General features: G+C 41.3%; 1 protein-coding gene across 11 annotated transcripts in view; it reads right to left on the bottom strand.

The window, feature by feature from the left end:
• The window catches only part of RESF1 (retroelement silencing factor 1), a 40049-nt gene that overhangs the window by 13901 nt on the left and 12170 nt on the right, over nucleotides 1-13978 (bottom strand). For 5 of the 11 annotated variants that reach the window (XM_074403036.1, XM_074403035.1, XM_003926634.4 and 2 more), the window contains 2 exons: nucleotides 6672-11743; nucleotides 4996-5079 (listed from right to left, as the gene is read on the bottom strand). In XM_074403036.1, coding sequence (XP_074259137.1) covers nucleotides 4996-5079; nucleotides 6672-11676 — 5089 coding nt within the window. In that variant the 5' untranslated portion in view covers nucleotides 11677-11743. Of the gene's footprint in view, nucleotides 1-4995; nucleotides 5135-5396; nucleotides 11744-13978 lie in introns of those variants that run through there. The other 6 variants (XR_012518520.1, XR_012518521.1, XM_074403040.1 and 3 more) reach the window with 6 other exon arrangements.

Below are 13978 nucleotides of genomic sequence, written 5' to 3'. Positions count from 1 at the left end.
ACATGTAACCCACTAAATATCATAGCCTAGCCTAGCCTGTCTTAAACACGCTCAGAATACTTACATTAGCCTACAATTGGGCAAAATCTAATACAAAGCCTGTTTTGAAAAACGAAACAAAAAAGTGTTTCAACATCTCATGTGATTACTGTTTTGAGATGGAGTCTTGCTGTTGCCAGGCTGTAGTATAGTGGCCTGATCTCAGCTGACTGCAACCTCCGCCTCCCAGGTTCAAGCAATTCTCCTGCCTCAGCCTCCTTTGTAGCTGGGACTACAGGCACACGCCACCACGCTCACTTAATTTTTATATTTTTAGTAGAGATGGGGTTTTCACCACGTTGGCCAGGATTGCCTTATCTCTTGATCTTGTGATCCACCCACCTCAGCTTCCCAAAGTGTTGGGACTGCAGGCATGATCCACCATGTCTGGCCTGATTTATTTAATACTATAGTGAAAATGAAAAACAGAATTGCCGTACGGGTACTCAAAATACACTTTCTACTTAATTTGTATCACTTTCATATCATCATAGTCAAGAAATCCTTAGTCAAACCACTGAAGTCAGGGACTATCTGTACATTTCATTCCTGCTGTAGCTATTTGCTTCTGAATAATGGGGTCCTGGTTTTGTCTTTTTCTCCCTCAGTGTGTGGAGTATTCTGTCCTGTTAGTTCTATCTGCTGCAAAGTTTACTTCCTTGTTTGCTTTCTTTGAGAATTAGTGACACTGAAGCCTAAGATGGTATCTAAGTTGCTTTCCAGGAAATTCTTGTCATTTCCTCTTCATCTCTTTACCCTAGCTTAGGACTTCAGATATGCTGCAAACTTTGCTACCGAATTTAAGTGTTTGTTTCTTCTGCGTTTTTTGGTTTTGTTTTGTTTCGTTTTGTTTTTGAGACAAGGTCTTCGCTCTGTCGCCCAGGCTGGAGTGCAGTGCTGCCATCAGGGCTTAATGCAGCCTCAACTCGTGGGCTCAGGTGATCTTCCTTCCTCAGTCTGCCAAGTAGCTGGGACTACAGGTGCACTACCCTATACCCGGCTAATTTTTTTAAAAGTTCTTTGTGGCCGGCCCGGTGGATCATGAGGTCAAGAGATCGAGACCATCCTGGCCAACATGGTGAAACCCCGTCTACACGAAAAATAAAAATAAAAAAATTAGCTGGGCATGGTGGCTGCGCCTGTAGTCCCACCTACCCAGGAGGCGGAGGTTGCAGTGAGTCAAGATCGCGCCACTGCACTCCAGCCTGGCACCTGGCGACAGAGTAAGACTCTGTCTCAAAAACAAACAAACAAACAGTTCTTTGCAGAGAAGGGGTCTCCTGATGTTGGCCAAGGTCGTCTTAAACTCCTGGGCTCAAGCCATCCTCTGGCCTTGGCGTCCCAAGTGCTGGGATGGTGCACATGGGCCCCACACCAGGCCAGGTAAGTTTCTTTTATAGCTGTCTGGGGGACTGCAGCATTTTCTCACACTTGGTTCACAGTTCTCCAGCCTCTTTGTCTGAGGTGTATAATTCACTATTCCCCAGAGATCCCTTCTCCAGAGCCAGCTTCATTCACCCCTCATAGGCCTTCTAAAAATGCCCATGTAGCCGGGCACGGTGGCCCAAGCCCGTAATCCCAGCACTTTGGCAGGCCAAGGTGGGCAGATCGTCTGAGGTCATGAGTTCGAGACCAGCCTGGACAACATGGTGAAACCCTGTCTCTTCTAAAAATACAAAAATCAGCCAGGTGTGGTGGCTAGCGCTACTTAGGAGGTTGACGCCAAGGCAGGAGAATTGCTTGAACCCAAGAAGTGGATGCTGCAGTGAGCTGAAATCGCTCCACTGCCCTCCAGCCTGGGCAACAGAGCAAGAAGATCTAAAAAACAAAAAAATTTTTAAAAAGATAAGTAAATAAAATTGCCTGTGTAGCACCACCTGAGGTTCTTTCTTCTCACTTAGGTCTTGTGTCTTGTCATGCTATGACAGAGATGTATGACTCATCTCTTGGCTAGTCTCACCCAGCTTCACCTTACTGTACTAGTGACCTGGCTTGTGTTTTTCTTTCGCCATGATTGAGTATTTCCACCTCACATTCGCCATGCATTGCTCATCCTGCTGTGCTATCTGCATGTGTCATTTAGCTCATGCTTATCTCTGAGCCTGTCTGGTCATTCCTGTGTATCTGTCTTTTCAGCTTCAGATTTCAAACATGCCTCTTGTTTTTTCTTTGAGGTAATGATCACGTCTCTCCTGTTTCCAAGGAGCTTTTTTCTTACCCCCCCATTTTTATCTTTCTCATTTTTGTCTTTCTCCCTTTCAACCCGAGGGGCACTTTTTTCCACTCTCAGGCCTCTCACTGCTCTTCATTCACTCCTCTTCAGGTTATTTCTCCTGTTCTGATTAAGAGTGTACTGTACTTCTGCATCGATTCAAGTTTTTTCGCATATGCATGTTTCAATCCTATCTCTTTTTTTTTTTTTTCTTTCAAATGGAGTCTTGCTCTGTCACTCAGGCTGGAGTATAGTGGTTCAATGTCAGTTCACTGGAACCTCTACCTCTTGGGTTCAAGTGATTCTCCTGTCTCAGCCTCCTGAGTAGCTGGGATTACAGGTGTGCTAGCACACCCAGCTAATTTTTATATTTTTAGTAGAGACAGAATTTCACCATGTAGGCTAGGGTGGTCTCGAACTCCTGGCCTCAGGCAATCCACCAGCCTCGGCCTCCCAAAGTCCTAGGATTAGAGGTGTCAGCCAGCCACTTTGCCCGGCCTCTGCTCAATTTTTACATGCCTGCTTCTATGTATTTGTTTGAAGTTCTCTTCAAAAACATTGACAACCTTTGTCAATTTTCCTTTTATAAGATGTGCTTCTAGGCCAGGAGCGGTGGCTCACGCCTGTAATCCTAGCACTTTGGGAGGCTGAGGTGGGTGGATCAACTGAGGCCAGGAGTTCAAGACCAGCCTGGCCATCAGGGTGAAACCCCATCTTAAAAAAAAAAAAAAAAAAAGATGTGCTTCTTTCTCTTAGTGAAGTTTTCCTGCTCTCCATTTCTGAGGCTCTGAACCCCTTTGCCTATTTAATAAACCAAAACCAAGACAAAACTTTTGAGCTCTAGCTTTTAATTCTCAAAGCCAACCCCTAAAAACAAGGTACTTTCAATGTATTAACTATCAAATACTTGGCTGGACATGGTGGCTCACACCTGTAATCTAGCACTTTGGGAGGCAGAGGTGGGGGGATCACATGAGTTCAGGAGTTTGGGACCAGCCTGGTCAACACAGTTAAAGAAAACTGTCTCTACCAAAAATACGAGAACTAGCCAGGCGTGGTAGTGCACTTGTAGTTCCAGCTACTCGGGAGGCAGAGGCAGAAGAATCACTGGAACCCAGGAGGCAGAGGCTGCAGTAAGCTGAGACCGTGCCACTGTACTCCAGCCGGGCAACAGAGCATCTCAAAACTAAACTAAACTAACTCAAAACTCTAGCTTCTTTAGTTGGTCCTCAGCCCAAATCCCTTCCCAGCAAGTAACACAGCTAGGATCAGTCACTCACTATTAAAATACAGTCAGGCCGGGCGCGGTGGCTCAAGCCTGTAATCCCAGCACTTTGGGAGGCCGAAGCGGGTGGATCACGAGGTCAAGAGATCGAGACCATCCTGGTCAATATGGTGAAACCCCGTCTCTACTAAAAATACAAAAAATTAGCTGGGCATGGTGGCGTGTGCCTGTAATCCCAGCTACTCAGGAGGCTGAGGCAGGAGAATTGCCTGAACCCAGGAGGCGGAGGTTGCGGTGAGCCGAGATCGCGCCATTGCACTCCAGCCTGGGTAACAAGAGCGAAACTCCGTCTCGCACACACACACAAAAAATAAAAATAAAATAAAATAAAATAAAATACAGTCATCCCTCGGTATTGAAGAGGGACCGATTCCAGGACACCTCTGCAGCACCCACCCAAACAGATACCAAAATCTGGAGACGCTTAAGTCCCTTATATAATGGCATAGTATTTTTACCTAATGTAAAGCATATCCCCTACATACCTTAAATCATTTCCAGATTACTTTTAATACCAAATACAACGTAAATCCTATGTAAACAGTTGTTATACTGTATTGTCTTTTAAGTTTCTATTTTTATTTTTTCCCCCAAATATTTTCAATCCACAGTTTGAATCTACAGATACAGAACACGCAGATATGAAGGGCTTAATGGACTTTGAAGAGAGGGGACCAGGTTCTAGTCCCTATTCAGTAACTAGCAATGAAACGTAAGTCAAATGATGTCACACCTCTTACCTATAAAATGTGAATATCCTTGCCTAAATTGTATTGAGGTTTAATGAAATTTACATGTGAATAATCGAATTCAGGGGCTGGCAAACAGTCCAGCCTGTGGCCTATTTTGGTAGATAAAAGTTTAAATAGAGGCCAGGCATGATGGCTCATGCCTGCAATCCCAGCACTTTGTGGACCACCTGATGCCAGGAGTTTAGCCTGGCCAACATGGTGAAACCCTGTCTCTACTAAAAATACAAAAAATTTAGCTGGGTGTGGTGGTGTGCACTTGTAGTCCCAGCTACGAGAGGCTGACAGAGAAGAATCACTTGAATTCTGGAGGCGAAGGTTGCAGTGAAGCAAGATCATGCCACTGCACTCCAGCCTGGGTGAGAGAATGAGACTTTGGGAGGCCAAGGCAGGCAGATCATAAGGTCAAGAGATTGAGACCACTGTGGCTAGTTTGGTGAAACCCTGTCTCTATTAAAAATACAAAAATTAGCTGGGTGTGGTGGTGTGCACCTGTAGTCCCAGCTACGTGGGGAGAGACTGAAGCAGAAGAATTGGTTGAACCCAGGAGGCAGAGGTTGCAGTGAGCCGAGATCGCGCCACTGCAGCAAACTCCATCTCAAAAAAAAAAAAAGGATAAAATCATACTTTACAATCATATCATAATCATAATCCAACTTTCATATGCCAGATAGGCAGATAAGTAGAAACAAGACTTAAAAATACTTTACCTTTTTCTTGGCTGTTTTTCTGTGTTTTTTTCTTCATAGTAAAACATTTTAACCAGTCTTCTTTTGTACTTTTTATTCCTGAAACTATTTAAATATTCGTTTTCAGAACTCTAGATATTGCTAATCATCTCCTTTAGTACTACAACAAAGGAAAATCATGTAAGCTGAAAACAGATTTTGGAAGGCACTCGATATAACCATATGTAACATAACTCAATAAAAAGGACCGGAAAAATAATTTCCCCTATTTAAAATGCTTATCTCATCATTTAAAAATGAGTTTATCCTTACTATGTAATTATGTTCCCCTCACCTGAGCTGAACAGGTTAACACATCTCAAGATATTTAAGGACACATGAGATAGAAAGTTATATTGCCCTCACCCACTTCCCATGTTCTGATTACATCCACACCTCAAATTCTTTTTTTTTTTTTTTTTTTGAGACGGAGTTTCGCTCGTTACCCAGGCTGGAGTGCAATGGCGCGATCTCGGCTCACCGCAACCTCCGCCTTCTGGGTTCAAGCAATTCTCCTGCCTCAGCCTCCTGAGTAGCTGGGATGACAGGCATGCGCCACCATGCCCAGCTAATTTTTTGTATTTTTAGTAGAGACGGGGTTTCACCATGTTGACCAGGATGGTCTCGATCTCTTGAGCTTGTGATCCGCCCGCCTCGGCCTCCCAAAGTGCTGGGATTACAGGCGTGAGCCACCGCGGCCGGCCTCACACCTCAAATTCTAAGGACCCAAATGAAAGAACCTATTGAAAGCACCAATTTTTTACAAAATGAGTATATCCCTATATTCTTTTCCAGGAAAACATATCCTATTTATGCTATTGTTTTATGAACCCCAACAAACATAGTCAGAAAAGCAAAGACTCCAATTTCCATTCAAATCCTTAAGTTTTCCAGTCTTTAGTTCCTCAGCACAATGCTTTACATATAATATCCACAACCTCTAAATGTCCCCTTAGTACCACAAATAACTAGCTATCAATTTTCTCCTTCCTTCCTGCACTACATTGAGAAGTCTACCATTAGGTTTCCGAATATTCATAAGCTGCCAGCTTGGCTCTACAGATTTTAAATTGTAACACTGGACAATACTACCTTCATGGTCCTTCCAGCTTCTGAGTAGACTAGATGTTACCGTTTTAACTATAGTGATAACACAGTCATCAACTGTTTCAAAGATGACAATTAGTCGATCCATTTCCATATGAACAAAAAGACTTCATTATTAATAATTACATATCCTCTAATATTTAGAACAAAATTTCAAGTGCACAGGTCTTTCAAATTACAAGTCCAAAGGAAAATTAACTTTTAAAATCAAGGCTTTACAACACTGGCTACTTGACACTTTTCTGACATTCCCACAAGGAATGTGGAAATGCTTTTCACAGTACAGCCTTTTTGATACTAACTGAAATATTTCTATTTGGCAAGTTTTATATAGTTTGTCATGACTACCAATTTCCTACAACTTACAATAAGGTGGCAATAAACACAAAACAAATATTCCCCAATAAAACATTGGTTTACCAGGCAAAACAAATACTAGGTAGTGGCATAACATATTTAAGTCTTTCCCAGCAGCCCAGACAGCATGAGAAGTGCCAGCCCAAATATTGACCTATAATGTTGTAGACACCACCAAGAAAATCATACTGGACCTTGCACAGGGGATTGCTCCTTCCTGGGATGAGGCTTTACATCCTTCCGTTCTTCCACAGGGATTGCATTCTTTAGAAAGATATCTGGACATAATTTAAACTCCAGCATTTTTGATTTATCTGTGTTATCTTTTGCTGGCAAAAAGGCCTTATGTTTATTTTCCTGTCTCTTCTCTTTATCTTTATGAAGCTTCCTGGGTGAACTGTCTAATCTGGTGAGACAAATGCTTTCACGTTCAGTGCATTTAAACGCAACTCTATTCAGATATAATTTCTTTTGATCCTTTACTTGAAGAGGCATTTGGCTGAATTCAGCTTCACTGCTTATACTGGTTAATTTCTTGTCTAATTTAGTCTGGTCAATCCATATTTTGTCAGACTTTCTATGAATTTTTTCTTTAACATTCTTTAAAATATTGTATGTTTTAGACTCCTCAGAATGGTGGATTTTGAGGCTTTTACCATGGCTTGTCAAGCCATTTAATGATTCTTTAGAGGTCTGTACACTGCTGCTGTGTCTCTCATTCACTTTCCCACAACTTCCCACCTGCACAAATTTACTGGGTCTCATGTGTTCAGAACCACATGGTACATTTTTCACATAGATTTTCGATGCTTTATTACTCACAGCTTCTTTATGTTTCTGCCTTTGTAAACACTCCTTAGGAATTGTAATTCTAAATTTAGATGAACTAGATTTCGTGTCTAAAGACTTAGTATTTGATACTATCTTTTCCTTAACAATGGCTCTCTCCTTTGGGTTTGACGAAGACTCACCTAATTTGACCGTAGCTCCCGCACTTTCATTCTGTTCTTGTTTATCATGTTTCTTCCTCTTTACTTCTGTATCTAATATGTTCCCTTGGTCTAACTTCCTTTTTTCCAAATGTTTTTGTTTGAAGCCACCTGGTTTGAATTTCATCTTTTCTGGTGATGACTGTCCCAAGGAACTATGCTTCTTACATAGATCTTTATTTGACAAAAAAGCGGTTTTTGCTTTTAGTGGGCGTGAGTTCTGTGTTATATGTTTCTTCTGTTGGGTTTCTTGAGAAGCTTGTTCATAAGATGCTGTCATTTTATTACTGGAGTGAAAGGTTACCTCATGAAACCTCAGTTTTTTTTTTTTGTGATTTTGCAAGGGATCTAGTTTATCACATTTAGATGAAAACTGACCAGCAGCTACTTCTTGTTCCATTCTTGGTATGCTTTTATGTTTTGTTTTGGATGCATCTTCTATATCATTATCGTATTGTATTTCAGGAAAATGACTTTCCCCATCTGGAGTAGGAGGAGTCTTTGGATTATTTAGAAGGATCTTAGATTCAACAACAGGGACAGCTGTATCAGAGGTTCTCTCTCCTTGTTTACAACTATTGGTCTCCAAACGAGAACACTGGTCTTTTCCTTTCTCTTCCTCTGAAGTTGAGTTCTTGATGGAATCACACTGACACTGGGGTACTCCTTCATAAATCATGGAGAGCCAACCCAACGCACAGCAGTGGATGTCATCTTTCTCCGAGTCCAGTATCACAGAATCACGACTTTCTCCTCCTGCAGCTGCCTGCAGGTCACAATGGCTACCTACTTCTGTGATGGGCTTTTCTTTCTCAGGTTCTTCCAACTTGTCTACCACACAGGGTTGATCATCCTGTTCAGTAAATATTTCTTTCATTTGCTCTGAGCTTAACATTGTAATTTGTATTTGATTCCCTGGGTCTTTGGAGTCACAACTGGTTTTATCAGCAGTTTGATCTTCTGAGGTTGGGTATGTTGTTTGCTGGCCCACAGAACCATCACGTGTATTAAGAGCCTCAATGCCATAAGGAAACTCTTTTAAAAGTTCTGACAGCTGGTCATGTAGGTATAAGACAGGTGCCTTATCACTGTGAATTTCATTTCTTGCAGGACCTTGGGCAGTGTAATTGCTGGATACATCAGTTTCCTGAGGGTAAACATCCTCCTGCACAGCAGCTGATGAACACATATCATTAGCTGTGTTTTCTTCAGTGGCATGCTCCAAATTACTTTCCTCTAGAATTCCTCTGTTTACTTCAAGATTATTAAAAGATGACTCTAAGGGTGGCTCTGACTTTGGCTGATCATGTATTTTCTGTGAAACATCTGTGCACTGTACAGGTTGACCTTTTTGAAAACCAGAGTCTTTATTTTCAGTGGTGTCATCTGATTGTTTTTCTGGTTCTCTGCTACCAGTCCCTTGCTGATTGGGTAGAGATGGTTTCTGTGGCTCAACCACTTTCAAAGAAACAGAGCTGAATATCTTTGCAATTTGGGAATTGTAAGAGGTATCACCTTCAACCAGAGAACATATATTGTCAATCTGTAATATATCACTACTCACAACAGTACTATCCCTTGATTCCTGTGAGGTTTGCTGATCACTCATAGGAGAATGGATAGCTGCCTCTAATTTGTCATGCTTTCCTTGACTGACATTAAGTGTGCCTTCTGAATTACCATTAGTTGAGTCATTCTGCTTTTCCTTCTCAGTTAGTGGGAAAATCTTGGTTGATACTGCAGTACTTCCTACTGGTCCACTAACATCAACTTTCAAAGCAGCAGCTGTCTTTGCATTTTCTGCCAACTGATTTTGTAAACTACAAACACTGCCTTCTTTAATAACTGGATACACTGTTTCAGGTAATGCTGCAGGTGTTACTCCTTTGACAGACAACGTTTTGACATCTGACAGAATTAACGGTGAGACTACAGCAATCTGAAGTTCTGTTCCCTTTGTTGTATTTATGCCTGAAGACTCATAATTGTGTACTACCACTGACAAACCTGTTTGCGGTACGGGATTACTTATTTTATTCTGAGAAATTGAATTTCCCACAACTGAACAAGGACTCTTAAGGTGGATGTTAGCAGGCTTTGAAATTCCAACTGCTGTTGTGTTTGTTCTGAGTTTATCACACTGCTTTTCTTTTGTACTTTCTGAAGGTTGCTTTTTCCAAAGAGAAAGACAGGTTGCTAGCACTTCCATGGAACAGCTACTGTCACTTTTAGCAGGCGTTCCTTTTGTTGAGGATTCTTGTTCACTGCAAAAAGGGTTGTCTGAAGTCCTACCACTTACATTAGAAATACTTGGAGTTTCCATGGTCTTCAAATTTAGTTGGTTATCAGTCTTTTGGGTATTTGGGTTCATTTCACAACTGTCTTGTTTAGAATCCTGAATAGTTTGACTAGCATCTTTGAATACTGTCTTCTGAGTCTTACCTGCCTGTAAAAGCAAACTGATAAGCAGGGCATTTTTATTTTCAATGTTTGATGTATATTTCTCAGTGGACATGGACTTGGAAACAGAAATTGTTTCACAAACTGCTGAATTTTGCTCAACTTTGCTAACATTTTTTTCTGATGAAAGCTGAGTACTCAATATTGCCTGGGTCATCTCAACAGCTGATGTCTTTGAAGTGAGATCTTTCACATCATGAGTCTGGTCTGGCATTGGCTGCTTTTCGGAATAGACAGGATTTGGTAAAACAACAGAATTAACTTGGTTAAACCTTCTGCAATTGATTTTCTGAATGTCAGAATTCAATGTACATTCAGTATTACTTGTTTCTGTAGATTTCACTACTGTAGGTGGTTGTCTATCTGCCTTCTCCAACGGTACTGGAGTTATCTGTGGTGCAGACTGGATTTTGGAAGTTTGTTTCAGAGACAATTCAGAATTCTGAGCTGGTTCACTGTAAGAGGCATCAGTCATTTTAATACAACCTGCTGCCATCAAAAGATCTTTATTGATTTTAATTTTCCTTGCAAGTTCTGAAAACTTCTGTTTTATTTCTAATAATGTTTTAATATCCCTTACTAGCTTTTCTTTTGTAACACTTGTGTCCAATACCTGATTTGAAGTTGGATTACAAGAATCCTTTCTTTTCTCTTCATTATTTTGAGCAAGAGTCTGAACACCATCCACAGAAGATCTAACGGGATCATTAAAAGGTTGTTTGCTGCTGATACTTACTTTTAAGTTAGAGAAATTTCCAACTGTGCTAAGACTTTCATTAGGGTTTTGCCACTGCTGTTGAAAGCTGGTCCTCATTTCAGATGAGTGCATTTCTCCACTCGGAGGAACTTCCATAGACAAGTGTTTAGTAATACACTGAGTACTTTGCAAAGGCTGGCTTCCATATCTACAGTTGTAAGGAGCAGGAGGTCTTCTGTCAGTTTGCATGGCATACTGCTGTGATGGTACAGCTGCAGTCTGCTTTGACAATAAAGTTAGTACAGAATTTGGAAGCTGACTATTTTTACCTTGTAACGATGTAGTCAAGTTTCCTTTCTGAATGGCAGGAACTTGTAACAAGCTTTCTGGTGAGTAACGGTATAGCTTTGGAGGTGGTCTGTAATCTGGATAAGTCAGTCCCTTAGACATATAGTGTTGTGTCCAATCAACCTGCTGCTCTGAAAAAGACTGGTTAAGTCCCTGTTTTCCTTGGTAAGCTACAGGAAGTCGTGTAGAATTAGAAGGGATCATTTGCATATGCATAGAATAGGTATCTGATGTTACCAATTGACTCTGCAGTGCAGGCATATTGGGTGTATTAGTTCCAAAATCAGTTTGATGAGACCCAGTTGCCCCAATAGGAGAATGCACAGGATTCCTCATTGCTGAGTTCGACCATACATTTTGTGTAGCTCCTGAAGACATTTGCAAATTTTGAGTTAGCTGTTTGGGTCCACTAACATTTGCATATGTTATTCTTTCTACTGAAGTATGTGAGGCCACAACTGCCCCATTATGCATATCAGAAACAGAGAATTGTTGAGGATAATTCTGGATATTTAGCAGTGGTTGTGAAACTGGATTTGAATTACTGGGATACATGCATGCTTCTTGGTTACTTCCAGGATAGCTGAAAGAACTTGGACATGTTGTGGTGACTTGGTTTATTAAAGACTGCTGCAAAAAAGGTGGCTGGCTTTTCTGATACAGTGGTGGTAATGTAGTACTCTTTGGTTTTGCATTCCAATTCATTGTCGGTTTGATACAGTGGCAATGTATTACAAGTCAGTTAGAAGTCAGTTGTTTCAATGTCAGGAATCTGTAAGAAACAAAAATCTTTTATTAAAATGCTGGTTTGCCTAGACAGAGCCTCTAAAAAAAAAATCAGCAGCTGACTATCCATCCTAATTACCAAAACTTCAGAGCAGCCTCATCTTTAATTTGGGAAGAGAAAGAGCAATAGTGGATACAACAAGGCAAGTGTCAATGAAATTTCTAAAGTGTTTAACAGAAATTCACTCTACACAATTAACAGCTGGCTTTTTGTTACATTTCAATTCCAATCACATTCTGCTTTTACTTATTTTAACAGACTCTCTATTCTAAGTAATCCATGCTAGTTGTATTAAAAAAAAAAAAAAAGCTAAGATGACAATTTTAAAAAGCCCAAACATATGGTTAACAACTCCCCAGCACTATTCAAGGTTACCTTACTGAACTCAGTAAATTTTGGCATAAGGCTGGGTGCAGCAGCTCATGCCTGTAATCCCAGCACTTTGGAAGGTTGAGGCAGGTAGATAACCTAAGGCCAAGAGTTTCAGACCAGCCTGGCTAACATGGCAAAATCCCATCTTTACTAAAAATACAACAAATTAGCTGGGTGTGGTGATGCACACCTGTAATCCAAGCTACTCAGGAGACTTAATGCACGAGAATCACTTGAACCTGGGAGGTGAAGGATGTAGTGAGCCGAGATTGCACCACTGCACTCAAGAAAATTTCTGGCATAAGCCAATGTTAATTCAAAAATAAAACATCTTTTAAAACAAATGGAATCCTCCCAAACACATCATCTACAATTGCCTGTTTTTCATCTATTTGATCTAGTATATTGTATATACACCTCCCATCTACCTCATGGTCTGCAAAGCATTCTACTTTAATTTTATATTACCTGTGGTATACTAAGAACTGTATTTGGTCTTTGTCCCTGGATCTTGGCACAAAGCACCTAAAACCCTTGGAATTTCTTGAATGTCAGGAGTATCTTTTGTTATTCATAATGAGAGCCCTGTTTGTACACACCTGAGTCTATGCTATTTCGATGACTTATGGTGGGAGCTCCTAGATACCCTAAGGATAGAGCTGGTGGTCACCAAGAATACCAAATGTTAAAGGGTTGGAACTTTTAGTTCTAACCACTGACCTCCATAAAGTGGTAGGGGAAGCTGGAGACTGCATTCTGTAAAAACTCTTGGCTGGATGTAGTGGCTCATGCCTATAATCCCAGCACTCTATAAGGCTGAGGTGGGAGGATCTCTCAAGGCCAAGAGTTCAAGACCAGTCTGGGAAACACAGTGAAACCCTATCTCTACTGAAAATTATAAAAATAAAAATAAAATTAGCTCACCATGGTAGTGCATGCCCATGGCCCAGCCACCTACTCAGAAAACAGAAGGCAGGGTGGGAGGATCACCTGAGCCTACGAGTTGAGGCTGCAGTGAGTCATGATGGTGCCACTCCAGCCTGGGTGACAGAATAAGACTTAAAAAAACAAAACAAAACAAAAACACCTCTCTGGGTGAAGTGCCTCATGCTTGTAATCCCAGCACTTTGGGAGGCTGAGGCAGGCAGATCACGAGATCAAGAGATCGAGAACATCCTGGCCAACATGGTGAAACCCCGTCTCTACTAAAAATACAAAAATTAGCTGGGCGTGGTGGCATGTGCCTGTAGTCCCAGCTACTTGGGAGGCTGAGGCAGGAGAATAGCTTGAATCTGGGAGGCAGAGGTTGCAGTGAGCCAAGATCATACCACAGCACTCCAGCCTGGACAACAGAGTAAGACTCCATCACAAAACAAAACAAACAAACAAACAAAACACCTTGTGAACAATGAGATTCGATGAGCTTCAGGGTTTGTGAACACACTGAAGTACTGGGAAGGCAGTGACCTCAGAGAAAGCATACTTGGTATGCTTTATATCCAGGTGGTCAGAAGGACAAGACTGGACTTGTGAATGCCTTCAAGTAGGGGCAGTCTTGTAGGACTGAGCCCTTTAACTTGTGGGATCTCTTATGGTAACGTCAGGTAGACAGTGTCAGAACAGAATCATATCACAAGCCACCCAGTTGGTATCTGGAGAGAAGTAGTCAGTTGGGGAAAAAAATCCCACACATCTGGTGTCAGAAGTATTGTGAAAGCAGAGAAAAGCATTTTTTCAGACCACCATTTAACCTGTCCTCTAGCAATAAAAATTTGGTTTGCTAAAGTTTTGCTTTTATAAACAAAATGTTGGCAACCTAAATGAACTGATGAGAGGGATAATATATGA

The sequence above is a fragment of the Saimiri boliviensis genome, chromosome 7 (assembly GCF_048565385.1).
Source record: "Saimiri boliviensis isolate mSaiBol1 chromosome 7, mSaiBol1.pri, whole genome shotgun sequence".
Taxonomy (NCBI): Eukaryota; Metazoa; Chordata; class Mammalia; order Primates; family Cebidae; genus Saimiri; species Saimiri boliviensis.
Note: the sequence above shows the minus strand (reverse complement) of the source record. Positions and strands in the feature narration are given on the sequence as shown.